The sequence below is a fragment of the Prunus dulcis genome, chromosome 2 (genome assembly GCF_902201215.1).
Source record: "Prunus dulcis chromosome 2, ALMONDv2, whole genome shotgun sequence".
NCBI classification, from domain to species: domain Eukaryota; kingdom Viridiplantae; phylum Streptophyta; class Magnoliopsida; order Rosales; family Rosaceae; genus Prunus; species Prunus dulcis.
In genome coordinates this window covers 21,085,668-21,104,599 of record NC_047651.1, presented here as the reverse complement: position 1 = coordinate 21,104,599, position 18,932 = coordinate 21,085,668, and the positions used below count along the sequence as shown (strand labels likewise).

Here is an 18,932-nt window from a genome sequence, read left to right as displayed (position 1 = left end):
AAATAAAAATGGCGACACGTCATCATACTGATTTAAAGGCCTTGTTGCTTCCGTCAGCAGCATCACATTCCTTCCAAGTCTTCATTTGTGGCGGTCCATTTTAGTTTGTTGCTTGTCTTTGTATTGTGCATAAACTTCTCGAATTTCCACCGAGTCTTGAGCTATGCTTTTATTCAAAGATTCGAATTGTTAACAACCAAAACCTTTCATAATTCTGGACCAATTAAATTTTGTGTTAGTCTCTCATTCAACGACAGCTACAGTTTTGTTATTATTTCTCATCAAATTCTTAGGAATAATCAAAGGATAATAACCCTTTGTCAAATTAAAACAAATTTCTGATTAGTATTTGAATTGGTCGTTGGACTTTGTGCAATACATACATGTGCATTTAAAACTGTGTTTTTCTCTCCTATTTGGTTCATGTATGTATAGAGTGAGAGGGTCGAGAAGACAATCAACACGAATAACTCAGCAACACGTATATTATAACACATGAATTAATAACAAAAGCATAAATTTCAGTTTGTGGAGGTCTCTCTAGTCTCTTTAAAGAATATTGGGTGGATGAGATTAGTGGTGCAATTTGCCAACATTGGCAAGCATTATTATTGCTTCCATCATTTTCGCCGTTTGGTCATGAGGACTCGTGCATGCATCTTAAGAGACTAACTAATAACTACCAAATAACGATATAACGGGCGAAACCCGTCAGAGTGGGAAAGAGAGAAAAGAGAGAGCTATGAGAAGTGCATTGCAATTTCGAATTTATTAGGTTTGATTGGCTTTATTGGGAGAAGACCCACCAATTGCTATTGTCTAGTTTAAGGAAAATGCATGTCGACTACATAGACTGCAGACCATTCTCTCAACATTGTCCACAATCCCCTTCTCTTTTTCTAGGTATGAAAAATGCACGTGTTTAAAATAGGTTTCTAGATGCAAACCACCAAACCCCTAATTTCATTACATACTTGTTAGTTTCAACATTGTCCCAATTCCCTGTTTACTAGTCATGATAAGCTTATCTCTACCTAGCTACTTGACAGCTTATCAGAATAATGAAGAACATTTCAAACCAATAATATGCACACTTGTACCATATTTAGTGATGAACTCTCGAGACGGGACTCATCTGTTTACGTGTGAAGAGATGAATCCATCTTTATTAGAGATGCAGTCAACAAATTCGATCCATATAATGACACTTTTTAAATTCTTTATTCATGATTGTCAGTCGTAAATGCATGTGGGATTCACTGTGAGATTTATGTATCAACGTACACAATCATTCTTAATATTTTCTCTATAAAATGGTGCACAACAAAGAGTTTGTGCATCCGCAATTGCTTACTTGACCCCAAGTTAATTAGGATTTCATTATTTGAACAAAAACAATGCAATTATTGTTCAAAGGAAACATGAATCAATTGGCATGCGTTTTTGGAGGCAGCTGCTTACGTACATAGCGAGTGGTTCTTTACCAAATTTACATGGGGTTGGTCTTGCTCTTTCCAAAGACTGGGAGCACGAAATTTGGGTGTGGCTTTCTATAATAACTTCGAGGAAGGAGCCAATTTAGAAGTATCCATTTGCCTTCTGAACAAGAAGAGGGCAAGCAAAGCAATCCCAAGTCTATCAAGCCAGTCACTTTTGTCCTAGTTTGGAAGACTCTGGAACTGGCAAAAAAGAAAAAGGGTTTACAAGTCCAGGTTGCTCAAAGTCCTTGAGAGAGAAACAGTTTCATTAGTTAAACCCCAAATCCTCCGTTTCCAGGATGCTTCCTAGTGTTGTCTACCCTGCATTTTGGAGGATATCATCTCTCTTGTCAAGCCGGTTTATACTGATGACGACATTTATATTAATACTAAGAATGAGATCAGCTGCAGAAATATGAAGTGGCGTTGCAAGGCTGCAGCCTGACCATGATGCATTCATTGAATTTGATCTTTATTAAATGAAACCAAGAAAATTCAATGCCAAAAACTACTTGACCAAGCTAAAATTAGAATGGCTACCATAAATACAAATTGATTTACTTGGGTCTTTATCCAGTGGGACACGTAGGCTGTTTGCCAGAGCCAGCCAAGTCTAAAATTCCAAGCACATCCACCTCCCTCAATTGGGAACCAACGGCTCTCCTCTATAAAACACTTATAAAGCCAAACCACCATAACCAAGAAAAACAGGCAGTGAGCTCTCTCTCTCTCTCTCTCTCTCTCTCTCTCTCTCTCTCTCTCTCTCTCATCTTCGAGCTTACAAGCTCTTCTTCTTCTCCATCTTAACACCCTTTCCAGGCTCAATGATGCTATCAGAGACCCCTAAGAGTGGTGCTGCTACACTCGCACCGAGAAAAGTAACGCCAAGCCGCTTTTTCTTCCAATCTACCAAAACCAACTCTTCTTCTTCATATTCACTTTCAAGCTCTTGCACTGCTTCAACCCCTTCCCGCAGCTTCTCTCTACTGATGATGGAAGAAAACATCGCAATTGCTGAATCCATTATCACCAAATGGGATCCAAACTCTTCCTTATACACCAAAATCACTTTTCTGTTCCAGCATAGCAGAAAAGAAGCCAAAGAGTTCCTCAAATCCGTAAACTACTTGCGTAGTGCTATGCATGTTTTAGTTGGTGGAAGCTCAGCCAGCAAGCTTGTACTTGCTCAAAATCTAATGCAAACAGCGATGAAAAGGCTTGAAAAAGAGTTTTACCAGATATTGTCTGCAAACCGGGATCACCTAGACCCTGAATCGGTTTCAAGTCGATCATCAGGATCAGCCAAATTTTATAATGCAGACGAGACTGGATCAGAAGACGAGTTGGAAATTGTTGGTGAGTCAATCACAGAGGTTGAGAGAGCCTCAGCATTTGCCATGTCAGACCTGAAGTCAATAGCGGATTGTATGATCAGTTCTGGCTATGGTATAGAGTGCGTGAAGATATACAAAATTATCCGGAAGTCAATAGTGGATGGAGGATTGTTTCGCCTTGGAATCCAACAGTTCAAATCTCCGCAAGTTCATAAAATGGATTTGGAAGGACTAGAAAGCATACTCAGGAACTGGATGGATGCTGTAAAGATTGCTGTGAAAGCACTATTTCGTGGAGAAAAATATCTCTGTGATCATGTGTTTTCAGCATCTGAGAATATCAAAGAGTCGTGCTTCTATGAGATAACCAAAGAAGGAGCCACCACCCTATTCAGATTTCCTGAACTCATTGTGAAGAACAAGAAAGCCCCAGAAAGAATTTTCTGGCAACTGGAAATCTATGAAGCAGTCTCTGATCTTTGGCCGGAGATTGAATCTATATTCGACTCTGAATCAACCCAAGCTATAAAGCTACAAGCTCTTTCATCATGGCTCAAACTTTCAGATTCTGTTTGGACCATTCTTTCCGATTTCGAATCAACAATTCAAAAGGACTCATCAAAGATTCTAGTTTTCGGAGGCGGGATTCACCCACTGACCCGGTCAGTGATGAACTATGTATCTTCACTAGCAGATTACTATGGAGTTCTCTCTGATATCCTTGCTGACCATCCACCACCAGGGAATTCATCATTTCAAGAATTCAAAAGCGTAGTGTCAGATGACTGTTCAACACCAGAAGTGTCAGTCCACCTAGCTTGGCTCATTTTTGTCCTTTTGTGCAAGCTTGACATCAAAGCTGAGATTTATAAAGATGTGTCTTTGTCATATCTCTTCCTTGCCAACAATCTTCACTTCATTGTTGAGAAGGTGAACAACACACCCAACCTGAAACTCCTCCTTGGTAAAGATTGGGTATCTGAACACATGAAGAAGGTTAAACTGTATGCTTCAAACTACGAAACCACAGCGTGGACAAAGGTGTTATCATCATTACCAGAGAGGTCAGCAGACATATCTCCTGAAATGGCAAAGGAGTGTTTTAGGAAGTTCAACACAGCGTTTGAAGAGGCATATAGGAAACAGACATCCTGGATTGTAGAGGATGGGAAGTTGAGGAATGACTTGAAGGTGTCAATTTCACAGAAACTAGTACCAACCTATCAAGAATTTTACGACACATACATGGTGATGCTAAGTGGGGAGAAAAATATGGAGTTGTTGGCAAGAGTTTCACCAAATGACTTGGGGAATTACTTGTCTGATTTGTTCCATGGGACTTCCGCCTCAGTTAGTTCTACCACTTCATCTTCATTGGTGCCTTCTCAGAGATGCTTCCTCATCTAAAATGATGCAGTGCTATTACAATACAAACTATACCATTTTGATGGCTGGTGCATGATACTGTGAGAATACGGACTGCCAACTTTCTCAAGCTTCAAGTTATTTCTATGATTAGAATATAGGGAATCATATAGTCGATATTAATGACATTATTTTGTACTGCTATCCCTTCATTCACATATCGCCCACTTGGACGCTACAGATCACTTTGGAAGTTTACCAAACTTTTTTATTTAAACCAAAAGATGGTCATATAAAAAGATGTCTATTTTTGAATGCTTGATATTCCAAACAGAAAATATTAAACAAAACTAATTAGGTGATGCTACACAAAGTCAAACAATTGCAAATTATAAAGGTGTTAAGCCATTTTAAATAAACTCAATTGGGTTTTAAGCCTAAAATCTTTTTAATGTACTTATTTAGCCTAATATGATTACTCTGGAAATATAATATTGAGCCTAAAGTTCACACGCGCATAGAAAATCACAGGATATATATTTGCCTAACATGAATACTCTGGAAATACACTCATCTATAGGATCCATATATGCATGCATGATAACAAGCATTAGTAAATGTGTACACGTGTATGTGTATTATGGAATACTTATCATAATTGATGGATTACTCCTTTAAGCTACAATAAAAAGATAGCGAATTTGGAGTTCATTCACTCAGCTTAAACAAAATTAAAACAGAAGTAAAGCATATTCTGTAATAGGATCTATAAAATCCTGTTATACATGTGTGATAATAAAAAGCTATACAGTTACCGCCTGCGCCTGCTCTGCTGGCCTATGAATGGATTGCCAACCTGTAAGAATTTGGAGAATAGTTTTAAGAGAATCTGAGGCTGCTTCCATAGTCCAATGTGGATAAAATTCGCTTGGATGGAACATGCATTCTTGATTGAACCCTGTTAATGCGCATGGTTGAGCTCCGTTCAGGAATAGGTCGCCCTCAGAACTTATGAAGCCAGATTTTGCCTCTTCTCTGTCTGCTGCCTGTTGGAAGATTGCAAGCATTTGAGACAGAGTGTCTTCACAGACAATGGGATGCAAGTTGTAACCATTTTTTACTTAAAAAGAACTTACGCATGTAGCTTATATTATTTTCAGTGAAAATAAATATCTTACTCACAAAAGCATGTGCGACATATTACTAATTCTAGGTTCTTTTACTAAGACTTGTACATTATTCTAAACTAACGCAGATGATTGTGGCATCACTGTATCCTGTCTCAGAATTGAATAGTATTGTGGATGTAATCAACCTGCATTCTTCAGATTAATACCAAACTAACGATAAATGAGCGAGAGATGGTCATGTACCTTTTCTGTATAATATTCGAAAGTCTTTTTCTTATTTCCTGCTTCATATATGTTGCATTGGGAGTATATCTGATATAAAAAAAATGTAATTAGAATATGTAGAATAAATTCAACATATCAAGGAGATATTGAAATGAAAAGATATTAAAGAGGCCTCAGTTACCTGGGATTCTACGCTGGCGCAAACAGCATATATACCCCAGTTTCGAGTGTAATTGTTGTAAAGATGAACTTTCCCAAATCTAAGGCGAGGTTGTCTTTGCCTTGTCCCATCAAAAAAACAATGATGAATTGTCACCCGAATGCATCTATCGCCAACGTGGGAGGGGTCTGCTCCAATAAGCATTGTCTTGTCATGTTGTGCGAAGTAACATCTGGTGCAAAGGAAAGAAGAAATCATAAGATACATTATCTCAGTATCCACATTTAGATCCTATAAGGCACATCAGATTGAACCCACCTAGAGATGGTTATATCTGTACTTTGTCTGGTGATATCTATGAGTCCATCATCATAATCACGAAGGCTGCATCGGTCTATCCAAATGTGCCTAGAATTCGGTTTTATCTGAATGCCATCAACATCATGTCCTCTACCGCCTTGAAACTCAAGGTTGCAGACAATTATGTGTTCACATTCCTTCATTCTAAGGCCCTTTCCTGTGAGCTTTACTCTCTGGCCTCGTCCATCAATTGTCTTATAAGATGACACACTCAAGTAAGACGAAAGGTGAATGGTGCCAGAAACCTCAAAGACAATCCACAGTGGTTCTTGTTTTCGACATCCTTCACGAAGTGAGCCTGGACCATCATCTGAATACCAAAACATAACATTTTATTTATCCCAAATGCAACATGGAAAGATTCGAATTTCCATCCAGCCAATAAAAAAAACTCACAGACCTAATATAAAGTTTCATAGAAACAACCCAATTTCTCAGAAATGTAATAGTGATATTGTCACTTCCACAAATCCAATTCCAATTCCAATTTCGCTTTTCATTAGCAGCTGTTTATAACATGTTCAAATTTTCCATATTTTTATTTTTGTTTGCGTAGAAAGCCTGAAATATCATCAATGAGAAGGTTTTAAAAAAACAGCTATGGGATCCAGGCCCCAGCCAATCTGGTCCTTTCTCCAGCCATGTGAGACAGTTTCTTCCAACCCCACATTAAATTTTGCTCAGAAACAAAACCCCACACAATATCAAGCATGGGATATGATATACATATAGAAATTTGACTGCTACACAATCACTGACCTAAATGATTTTAAAAATGGCCAAGAAGTAAAACCAGACGAACCTGCCAAAGTGGTGACGAAATAGAGCGGCCCGTGGAGGCCGCCGATGGCGAACCGGCCGAAGCCCTCGGCCCGACCGGACAATGCTCTCAAGCTGAAATCCACGTCGGCGTACGGTAGCGAAGCCATGTCCGTCTTCCTGTGTCTGAAATTTACCTAAAAACGAACATGCGGATCACAACAGCAAACTGATTTACCCCACCCCCTTTATTTATTTACCGTTGTTAATGTTTACTACCAATTACACCTGCAGTTTTTTTTTAAAAAATTTGGACTCTATATTGGGTATAATATTGAATCTTCCCTTTTTTAATATTGCCTCCTCCTCAAGTACAATTCTACATTTCTCACTCAAATCACTCTTTACACATGTCGTTGGCATTTTAAAAAAGTCATTAGTGAAACTCTTAAAAATGGAAATTTTTTCACTCTTCTATAAGGGAGGAATGTAAGATTAATTTACTGAATTTTATATTCAAATATAAGTCATGTAGTATTAGTTTTTTTTTTGGTCTAAGTTTTGTTAACAAAAAACTTGCGGGCTTCATCCGTCGCTAACCCTAGTAATCTCTTTAATTTTTGTTATTTTGTGTAAGAGTATTTTGGTCGTTTCGTGTCCATTTCATTGAATCGTGAATTTTCACACCAAACAATGAAATGAGCATGAAAGTATCATAATACTCTTGCATGTGACGAGTACATAGACGCCGGCTCATACACAAATTGACAAAAAGTAGACTAAAATCCGTGAGGATACATACATATTATTAACGAGAAAGTAACTTGAATTAGGCTGGGTTAGGGTTCCAATATCACGAACCATTAAAAAATAAAGGAAAGAAAGAAAGATGCCAACAAAATGAAAAAGCCCTAGGACTTGGAGGCCCACATTTTCAAGAGTCTCATTATGAGCATTTACGGCTCTGATGATATAAATGGAAAGGCTGGCCCATTGGTGTATGGTGCCTTTCTTGCATCACAGGCCTTTACTCTTTTTTTTTCTTTTTTTTTTAATAACGAGAGCACAGGCCTTTACTTCAGTCACACCCAACTTTCATTACAGGCTGGATCTTAAAATTTATGCATATGTACAACATAATTAATTAAAAATTATACTAATGTTTTTATTTTCATTTTTTCCAGCAACAATTATACACAAGGTGTACAACATAATTAATACTTAGTCCAAAATATTAGGAGAGATAATATGTATCAACTTCATCTTAAATTATTGCAACAAATATGTATCATTGATTTCATTAATTAGAAGATAAATCAAGCATTAATTGGACTTAAATTTGCAAACATGTGAGCTTTCACATGTCACATCTGATGTTGTTTAGATCATAAACAAAAGTTCCAAATTATAATCCACAATTTATAGTATAAAGTAGTGTGCAGTGGTACTAGTTTCCACACACGAGTAGAACCAAGTAAAAATCTCTCAGCTTTTTCTCTCCATTTTCATGGAGCTTTTCATGGCAATGTGTTTATTGCCTCTGTTCTGTGCTTGTCTCTACCTCTGTAAGTTGGTTCTTCAATGGAGGAACCAACAATGCTACTTGCTGGCCTATGAATGCTACAAGGCCACCGATGACAGGAAACTCGACACTGAGTCCTGTGTCAAAATCATTCAGCGGAACAAGAACCTTGGCCTAGAAGAATACAGGTTTCTCCTCAAGACTATTGTCAATTCGGGCCTCGGGGAAGAAACTTACGGTCCAAGAAATGTCATTGCTGGCCGTGAAGATTGCCCTAGCTTGGAAGATGCACTGTGGGAGATGGATGATATATTATCTGTCACACTTGACAAGCTGTTTGACAAAACAGGAATTTCACCTTCGAAAATAGACATACTTGTTGTCAATGTGTCACTCTTCTCCCCTGCGCCTTCTCTAACGGCTAGGATTATAAACCATTACAAGATGAAGAAGGATATCAAGGCCTTCAACCTCTCTGGCATGGGCTGCAGTGGGAGCCTTGTGGCCATTGATCTTGTGCAGAACTTGTTCAAGACATACAAGAATGTACATGCTGTTGTTGTGAGCACAGAGTCCCTTGGTCCAAATTGGTACCGCGGCAAAGTGAAGCCTATGATTCTTGCTAACTGTCTTTACCGGTCAGGAGGGTGTTCTATGCTTTTCACAAACAACAAGGCTCTCAAGCACAGAGCCCTCTTGAAATTGGAATGCATTGTAAGAACCCATCATGGTTCGAGTGATGAAGGCTATGGCTGCTCCATACAAGTAGAAGATAAACATGGGTTCAGGGGTTTTAATCTCAGCAAAAGCATAGCCAAAGTTGCTGCCAAAGCTCTTACTATGAACCTGCGCGTGCTGGTGCGCAAAGTGCTGCCGCTGACTGAATTGCTGCGCTATGTGATCATGTCTCGCCGCCAAAACAAAATTGCTGAGCATCGCCGCGGTGTTGGAGCAGGCGGGACAGGTTTGAATCTCAAGGCTGGACTTGAGCACTTCTGCATACCGCCTACAGAAGGTGCAGTTGTTAATGGGGTTGGCAATAGTTTAGGCCTCAACGACTATGATCTAGAGCCTGCTCGAATGGCACTTCACCGATTTGGCAACACATCCTCCGGTGGCCTTTGGTATGTTTTGGGATACATGGAGGCCAAGAAGCGACTTAAGAAGCGAGACAAGATTCTGATGGTGAGCTTTGGTGCAGGTTATGAGTGCAATAATTGTGTGTGGGTGGTGTTGAGGGATTTGCATGATGCCAATGTGTGGAAAGACTGCATAGAAAGGTACCCTCCAACAACTTTGGTCAACCCTTTCATGGATAGGCTTAGTTGGATCAATGATGAACGCCTAAGCTTTGTCACATTTGAGGAGGTTATGAATGCAGTGCGTGTAGGTGGCGTTGGACCTGGATGATGCCAATGTCTGAACTGAAAAGACTGCAAATAACATTGGTCAATCCTTTCAAGAGAGGTACAGATATTGGTTAGATCAAAATGAAGAATATTTTTCTAAGCTTATCTGTTCACTCATTTTGCATAGAAAGGCTTAGTTCTACTCTTTCTATGCAGCACCATTGCTTTGCAAAATACATTATGTGAGGAACTATTCTTTTGAGCAATTAGTTTCTTTTGTAACATATTGCATTTGTAATTATTGCCACAGAGATTGATGTATTTCTCAACACAATTTGATGTCAGAACTATCAAAAAACCATGTAGCGGTTATATGGTAAAGATTTATATTTGCCACTCCAGAAGGAGCATGATGTGTTTAAGAAAGAACAAAAAACTGTTCTGCCACAATCTGAACTCCAGAAAGGAGCATGATGTATTTTCTGAAGATAACAAACAAGTCTGCATTTTAACTCAATAAGACTACTTGGTATTCCTGAAGGGTCAAGAAGTTCTGTTCTGGGAAACTTTCTCAAAGGCCTGTACCTTTTCACAAACTCATATTCTGGCTTTCCAGAAAAGTGCTTTTATCAAATTAAAGTGAGTGGTTAAATCACATATTACAAAAAATAAATAATAAAAAGCCTGCAAAAGTGAGTACCAACTGGGTGATGAAATTGTCCTTCCACATTTAATTTGACAGTGCAACTGGATGATGGTTGGTTTGAAATTTACCCCTTCTAGGTCAACAATGGTGAGTGGCTGGCATGCTAAGCCATGCAGCCAAAATAACCAGAGGAGGAAAATTGGGAAGCAGTGAATAAAAGCTAGTCAAGAACTTTTCACCACTATATCAATTTGAACAGAGAATAAGTAATTTTCATGCTGCCAAAATTCTGAGTTGGAAAACTTTTACTGTGATCATGCAGTAAGAAAGTGAAAACAAAGGGTAGGGAACTGTCAGTTGTGTTGATGGTGGCCTATATTAATCCAGTGGGGACGAGAGTTCTATAAATCTCATCTTCAACCCATAGAGAAACTAGATCATGTTTGGGAGATAATTTTACCCCCATTATAAGGTTTGGCAAAAAATATGATCAATCATAAATGTAATTTTAGCTCCCCATGAGCAGGATGATGAAAAGGAAACTAATCATCTTGCTTTCTCCTACCGACCTCATCCTTTCTCTTACTCGCATTTCACATCGTTATATCTTTCTTCTTTTGCTATTTAATTAATAACTTCAACAACTTGGGGAGGTGCATTGATCATGATTATTTAGAACACGTTTTCAGCTGATACATGCTTTAAATCATCCTAAAGGACACATAAAAGTCCAGAACCATTTTCATATGCTGTTAGCCTAGCCTAATTGTGCATTACGCGATAGCGATTTGACATACTGGGATTAACCGTGTTTCCTTTTTGATTAATAACTTCAGAACCATTTTCATATGTTGTTAGCCTGGCCTAACTGTCAGTCTCAGTTGTGCTGATGAGTATAACTACAAATCAAACACCTAATCCCCAGTTTTCCTTAGGGGCTTTTGCCTGCCTGTTCACCAAAACAAAACAAAAAAGGACCTAATTCCCAGGGAACATGACAATGCTATCTACCAGATCCACTGTCTGTTCATTTATGACGCACATGACATTAAGACTTCAAACTTACATTTTATATATCTTGGGGAGACCCTCAAGGGTGGAGTGCGAACAAATCCAACCTTTCCTTTTTTTTTTTTTTCCCCTTCAAAGAAATAGTCCATGAAAAAGACAAATCATGCAGGCACATCAGGAGCTCATCACATTATCTGCAGCTAATTTCTGGGGCCATTTATCTTTTCCATTGTATGGCATAACCATGTGCCAGTTTTCTTGGGAGCCTGGTATTAGAGTTAAAGGAGATTAACAAGCAGCAGATTAACACCATCTAAAAATTAAGATGCATTTTAAAAGTACATATGGGAACTAATCATAATCCGGTATTAAATAATCTCATTTCCTCATGATTAGTTAGCACATATGTTCCTTCAGCAGTGAGTCCTTTCTGAAAATGTGCAAAAGATAAATAGATTGCTTTGCTTTTGCGCAATTAGGCCAGCGCCTAATTAACAACCAACGAGAAAATGTCTGCATATACTTAGGCTGTTCCATATTCCATATTTTGCAGTCTTAATCAAAGAGTTCTTAGCTCCTTCTCAGTATTTTAAAGAGGACGTAGGAACAAAACCTTCTTCTCTTATCATTTTTCTAACATATATAGAGCCAGTTCTAAAGATTTCCAGCCAAAGATAACATATGGAATTAACGGTAATGAAGTAGAAAACCAGCAAAACATGGTCAGATATGCATGCACTTGATCATCACCATTAATCATTTGATCCAGCCTTAAAAAAATAACTAATAAAATCCCACATAACTCAAAAAAATAAAAAATAGACTCTTAAAAAAATAAAAAGTCCTGTTGTTTTGACAGAAACTTACAGAAAAATATATAGACAAATTTTAAACTGTTTGATATTAATTTTGGTGTTAAAGTATATCTAAGAGGAGAGGTGGCAACTTGGCTAGTGTAGATGTGAACCGTTGAGTCATGGACGCTTGCTAAGAGGACAGGTGGCAATTTCTGGTTGTGCCTTAATAAATACCTGCTATATTTGTAGGTAGAAAGTAGAGGGATTTTCATTAATGATCACAAGCAGCATAGTTCATCACCATCTATTTATAGAAGGAGGTGACTGTGCAGTCTAAGTACTAAGATAGTTGTTGAAGTTTTGCATGCAACTCACATTTGATACTTCACAATATTCTAAACCCCCCTCTATCTCTCTTCATCTCTCACAAACACACAAACAAAAGAGAGCTGTTGGGCCATGGAGATCTTCACGACAATGTGTCTTCTCACCCTTTACTATGGTTTCTTTTGCCTCTGCAAGTTAGTTCTCCAAAAAAGAGACCAGAGCTGCTATATGCTGGCTTATGAGTGTTACAAGGCCAAAGAGGACATGAAGGTCAACAGTGATTCCTGCGCAAAAATCGTCATGCAGAACAAGAATCTGGGATTGGAAGAACTCAGGTTTCTCTTGAAAACTATTGTCAATTCCGGCATTGGTGAAGAAACTTCTTGCCCAAGAAACATCATTGAATGCCGAAATTCAACCATAGAAGATGAGCTTCATGAGATGGATGGTATAATATTTGACACACTTGACAAGCTTTTTGCTAGGTCTACTTCAATTTCTCCTTCACAAATCGACATTCTGGTTGTCAATGTGTCAATGTTCTCCCCTGCACCCTCTCTAACATCTCGTATAATAAATCGTTACAAGATGAGGGAGGACATCAAGACCTTCAACCTCTCAGGAATGGGATGCAGTGAAAGTCTCATTGCTATTGATGTTGTACAAAACTTGTTCAAGTCATACAAAAACGCAAATGCAATTGTTGTAAGCACAGAATCCATAGCTCCTAACTGGTACTGTGGCAAAGAAAAGTCCATGATGCTCACCAACTGTCTGTTCCGCTCGGGAGGGTGTTCGATGCTGTTCACAAACAACAGAGACCTAAAGCACCGAGCCATGTTGAAGTTAAAGCATCTGGTACGAACCCACATTGGCTCAAGTAATGAAGCGTATGATTGCTGCATACAGGCAGAAGATGAGAGTGGATATCAAGGTTTTCGCCTTACCAAATACCTCACAAAAGCAGCTGCTCTGGCTTTTACAATGAACCTCCAAATTCTAGTCCCTAAAATGCTTCCACTAAGAGAAATTCTCAGGTATCTGTTGGCATCTCTGCTTCATAATTTAAGTAATAAGAGCCAAAACCTAGAAGCAGATGGGGGAGATGGTGTGAAACTGAATATTAAGACTGGGATCGAGCACTTTTGCATTCACCCTGGTGGAAGAGCAATCATAGATGGGATTGGTAAGAGCTTGGGGCTAAGTGATTATGATGTAGAGCCATCTAGAATGGCCCTTTACAGGTTTGGTAACACATCAGCAGCTGGCTTTTGGTATGCTTTGGGATACATGGAGGCCAAGCAGAGGCTTAAGAAGGGCAACAGAATTCTGATGAGTGGATTTGGAGCAGGTTTTAAGTGCAACAATATTGTGTGGGAAGTACTCAAGGACTTGGAGGATGCCAATGTTTGGAAAGATTGCATAGACAGTTACCCTCCTGAAACCCTAGTCAATCCATTCATGGAGAAGTATGGTTGGCTCAATGATGAATATCTAAGCTTTCTTAGGCTTGATTTTTCCCAAATATTTGCTTAACTTTAGCTGTTTTGTTTAAGTATCCATCTTTTTCCTTAATTGTATGCCGTATTGCTTATGGATTTAGGGCTAGTTTGGTATTGTTGTGTTTAAAAAAAAAACTGTTGTGTTGCGAAAATAATTAATTGTCGAATAAAGCAGTTAAGCTTTTGGTAAACTCTACTTGTAAAAGTGCATAGTATTTGATAAACTCTATTTATAAAAGTATTGTGAGTGTTAAAAGTGCCGGTACTCATACATGATGTTAAAAGTGTTATTTATTTACTGAAAAGACAAAATCAATATCATTACATATACTTATGTTTTTATTAATATTTTATCTCATGAATTTATTTGATTATATATATTTTTTTATCTCATCAAATTATTTGATGAACATTACAACATAGGGGTGGGCACGGTTCGGTTTGGACCGGTTTTTGCCTCAAATTAGAACCGATCCGATACTATTCATGCGGTTTGGTTCGGTTCGGTTTTAATTAAAAAAATTCAAAAACCGTCCGGTTCGGTTTGAACCGGTTTCGGTCCGGTTCCGGTTCCGGTTCGGTTTTGAACCGGATTATAAAAATTATTTTTTTAAATTGTTTTGTAATACAATTCTCAACTGAAATATTATTTTTTTACTTGAAAATTAACAAATTATTCAATTTCATATAATTAATAAATATTAAAGTGAGAAAAGATAGATATTTTGACATTGAACTTGGATAAATATTAGGTTTTTTTTAGTGAAATTAAAAATATAGCATTAAATATAAATATATATTGAAATTATATATTTTTTTAGTTTCACCGGTTCGGTTCGGCCCGGTTCGGTTTTTGAAGACATGGAACCGGATCCGAATCCGGTCCAAACCGGTCCGGTTCGGTTTTTGACCGGTTTTTGACTTTTTGGTCAACTCGGTTTTTTTCCGGTTTGGTTCGGTGTGATTCGGCTCGGATTTCCGGTTTGCCAGTTTGAGTGCCCACCCCTATTACAACATATGAAACGGCAGTTAGAATTTCAACATATGCATGCGCCCATAATTTTGTTAGACCACTGCCATCATTGTTTTCCCTTTTTTTTTTTTTTTTGGGAAGAATCGAAAACGTTAATCAAAGGGTGAGATCTAGAGATGACATAGATGGTGAGCTGAGGATTTAAGCTCTCAACGAGGAAGAAGAAGAGTAAAGTGGGGATAAGACTTGCCTCAAGTTTCAACGCACCACAACCCCTAAACGGGGCCTTAATTAAGTTTATGATTGTTTGAAGTTACTCAAGTAAAGTGTGTTAAATTTTGCATAGCGGCCCACTACTAGCAACATCGATATTGTCTTTAACTTTTAATCACTTACAAAGTTCAATATGTGTAAGGTTTTATCACAAAAGGCCTTAGTGATATTAGTAGTGGAATTATTCATTATATCTTGTATTTTATTTGTGGGGTGCATTCAACATGCCCCCTCATGTGGGACCATCACATAGTGGGCCAAGTCCACATCGGAGTCAAACATTCAAACCCAACACGTGATCACCACGTATTGGATAAGGGACAAGGATAAACATTCAAGTCCAATACGTGACCACTACATATTGGGTAAAGAGTAAGGGTAAATACCCAATATTTTAGGCCCAGTCATTCAACTCGCTCTAATACCATGTTAAATTCAGAGAGTTGGACTAGAGGCCCTCTACTAGTAATACCGATATTGTCTTCAACTTAACCAACTATAAAATTCAATATGTATGATGTTTTATCACAAAAGACTTCGATAATATTAATAATAAAACCATTCATTATATCTTGTATTTTATTTAAGAGAATGTATTCAATATATCCCTTACATGATACTTATATTCTTCAACAAAGAGTAGTGTTTTGTTTCATCAACTATATATATATATATATATTTCGAACTCCAACATAGATACAAAGCAGAAGATTCATCTCATTATTATACTGACATATGCTGAAAATATTTACCAACTCCAATGATATATATTCGTACGTACAGTTAGATCTTGGTGTTTTTCAACTTGCCAAATAAATATGAACTACTACAGTGTACAAAGTAAGGCTGAAAAGTATGCATTAGGCGGCGCTGGAAGTTTATCCTTTCACATATGCCAAAAGAATGCCTAGTAAAACGTGACTTCTGAGGTTAAATGACATTTACCATCTTTGAAATGTCTCTTTTCGTGAGTGGTTTGTTAAGTTTATATTCAATATGGCTTGTTTGGGAGTAATTTTGGATAGCTCAATTATTCTGAAAAGAAGTATCTCATATGTGCTTTTTCATATAATCAATTTAAGTGATTTTAAGTGATTTTGTGGATAAGCATCTCTAATGTGCTTCTCCATAAAATGAGAGAAGTGATTATTTGTTCTGTTCAAAATCACTCTCAAACGAGTTCTTTTATTTTAAAATGACAATTGGCTGATATTTCTAGGAAACAAATTACATTACCAAAAGAAGAAATTTAAGGAGGGAGGTGATGAAGAACTTTCTTCACCAATATTTGATTGTACGACTGCCATGTCTGATACACAATAAATTATACCTATAGTCTTCTCCCCAGTTGTTGGCTCAGTCGAAAGTTAGCCAATGCTGTCCTTACCACCAAAGTTAGCATAATAGCAGGCAGAACAGTTGAGCCAACTTCATAGACAATAGTGGTCAAATTAGACCTTTAGCCAGATACATATCCCTGGAAAATAATTTACTTTTTAAGCATTAAACTGAACACACTGCTCTATTTGTCAATCTGTGGTTGTCAAATTCACATTTTGAAATGAAGCCTCAACCAGGAAGCAGACAATTTTATAGAATGTGTAAAATCATTTGCAGAATTTACTTTACTTTTTTTTTTTTCTATAGAACATCATGGAAATTATACACAGACTGAGTATCTCATACTCAATTCTCGTCCACCAGTTTCCACTTGGGTTCAAAACCAGCATGTGAGGTATGAAATTGACAAAGGAACTAGCAAAATCAGAGTTTGGGGTCGTTGGAATTGCTTTAGAACTAGGCACTTTGTATTAAGTGTGATAGAGAAGGGCAATCTCCTCTGAATATGCTAAACTAAGTTTTTCTAAGTTGGCCGTTTTGAGAAGGGTTGAGGTGTAGGCACTTTTGTCCCACATCGGCTGAAGGAGCACGAACTAGCTAGAGTCGGGGTTATAAAATAAAGTAGCTGTTTATTTGAAAACTTACGGAGCCATGCGTCGAGCACAAAGCGAACTATTCTTTCGCCTTTTACTAAAGAATACCGTGTGCGCGTCGCTTTAAATGGCATACGCCTATTTTTTGAGGGGCGCACCTCTGTGGGTGCCCCTATAATTTGAGTTCGAATTATTTGGATTTTCTTATTTCTGGTGTTTGTAGCTTACCGTTGTACCCAAATGGTTTGTTATGTAAATAGCATGCTCTGTTTCCCATCGTTGGAATTGCATTTACTATTCACTTGCTAATTTCTAGCTGTACCTTCAGATTCACACCTTGGAAAGTTACATTTTTTTTGGGTAGGGCAATCATGTATACAAATCCTGCTCATATGGATCCATCATTATATGCTGTGTCGAAAATGGGTACTGTTTGGAGAATCAAATAGACATTAGACTTCATGAATTGATTATTCTTTGAAATTGGAATTATTATCAGACTCTGATCATTAATAACACCTCTTTGAATAAATTTGAAATGTTATTAGATATGACTAGATGATCACAACTAGATGTCTAAATGATTTTCAATTTGTGTAATTTTATGCAAAGATGATTTATGAATAAAGACTTGAAAAATAGATAGTTTTGAATTGTTGAAAAAAATCGTAATAAACCGTAAAAGATGTTTATGAAATAAAATTATTTGCATAAGTCCTTAAATAATAGGAATCTCTCATTAGAATGGGAATTATATACTGAGGAGTATCACGGCCAAAGATTAAACAAGAAGGACTTAGAAAACATGCGAACCCATAAAAACAACGGAAAAAAGGGGACTGATGATCTTGTGTGGTACACTAAAAAATAAGGAATCTCAAAGTTTCCTGCAGTTTGTTTTCTCTTTATATTAAATTTTCTTAATTAATTTTAAATTAGCCCCTGTGCACTAACATGATTTAACCCAATGAAAAAAGGGTTTTAACTTGCAGACTAGTGGTCTTAGGTTCGAATCCACATAGTACCTTGATAGTGTGTGTGTGAGAACCCCACCCATTGTAGTTCGCTTATATTATATTATATTTTTATTTTTTTTTAAAAAGCATGTGCTATGAGAGGCCTTTTTTCCACTCGACTTACAATTTTTTTGTTTTTGAAAGTCCATTTTCTAGACATGCGTTTAAAAAAAAAATAATGGTGCGTATTAAAACCTACCTTTTCATTTATTATTTATTATCTGACGTTTAATATGGGCAATAAAATAATTTGATGATTATGATTTAATTAAGGATCGTATGAATTTTTTTATGTTTTAATTTTCTCTCTTTTTTTTGTCGTAATATTACAAGTGATATTAAGGGAGGGGAGTTTTGTGATCACACACTACTAAAGTATATGTGAGACTACTGGTATACAAGTCAATACCCTTACAAATGATATTTTTGTTAAAATAGATAGCAGCAAGTCAAACAAATTTCGATCCCATTGTTGGTAACAAGCATATAGCACTTAGTTATTTACGAATATAACTAAAAAATTCCACAGGCTACATGGTTCGCTGGAGGCATATTTTCTATGCCATAATAGAATGTAGCAAATTATACCCAACTAAATTTCAAGGCTGATAAACCTCAGGAAGTTGAAGACCCGCACTTGCAGCCGATTTTCCAAGTACTTTTTTCATCTCATCTGATTTATCTGTAGTTATGTTGTAATAGAATGGCTGTTCCAATATCCAGTGGGACAACAGTCCAACATTCAAAGAATAAAGCAATTCAATTTATTTG

The 18,932-nt window shown here is 37.3% G+C and overlaps 4 protein-coding genes and 1 non-coding gene across 5 annotated transcripts; 4 read left to right on the top strand and 1 right to left on the bottom strand.

Annotated features, from left to right (window-relative positions):
* The first annotated feature begins 2,223 nt into the window (after nt 1–2,223).
* On the top strand, nt 2,224–4,414 carry LOC117617627 (exocyst complex component EXO70H1-like). The gene has a single exon (XM_034347081.1). It carries the CDS (start codon nt 2,303–2,305, stop codon nt 4,217–4,219), a length of 1,917 nt encoding a protein of 638 aa, XP_034202972.1. The 5' UTR covers nt 2,224–2,302; the 3' UTR covers nt 4,220–4,414.
* A 283-nt stretch (nt 4,415–4,697) lies between these two features.
* LOC117617635 (probable pectate lyase 4) lies at nt 4,698–7,046 on the bottom strand. Its single transcript, XM_034347089.1, has 5 exons — nt 6,855–7,046; nt 6,011–6,362; nt 5,714–5,924; nt 5,551–5,619; nt 4,698–5,223 (listed from the first exon to the last, which is right to left on the bottom strand). Exons 1-5 carry the CDS (start codon nt 6,979–6,981, stop codon nt 4,981–4,983), a joined length of 1,002 nt encoding a protein of 333 aa, XP_034202980.1. The 5' UTR covers nt 6,982–7,046; the 3' UTR covers nt 4,698–4,980.
* Nucleotides 7,047–8,274: 1,228 nt separating this feature from the next.
* LOC117617630 (3-ketoacyl-CoA synthase 19-like) lies at nt 8,275–10,003 on the top strand. Its single transcript, XM_034347084.1, has one exon. The coding sequence runs from the start codon at nt 8,319–8,321 to the stop codon at nt 9,741–9,743; it is 1,425 nt and encodes a 474-aa protein (XP_034202975.1). The 5' UTR covers nt 8,275–8,318; the 3' UTR covers nt 9,744–10,003.
* Nucleotides 10,004–12,595: 2,592 nt separating this feature from the next.
* LOC117617631 (3-ketoacyl-CoA synthase 19-like) lies at nt 12,596–13,999 on the top strand. Its single transcript, XM_034347085.1, has one exon. The coding sequence runs from the start codon at nt 12,596–12,598 to the stop codon at nt 13,997–13,999; it is 1,404 nt and encodes a 467-aa protein (XP_034202976.1).
* A 3,199-nt stretch (nt 14,000–17,198) lies between these two features.
* LOC117620408 lies at nt 17,199–17,317 on the top strand. Its single transcript, XR_004584748.1, has one exon. It is a non-coding gene; the product is annotated as a U5 spliceosomal RNA (small nuclear RNA).
* The last annotated feature ends 1,615 nt before the right edge of the window (nt 17,318–18,932 follow it).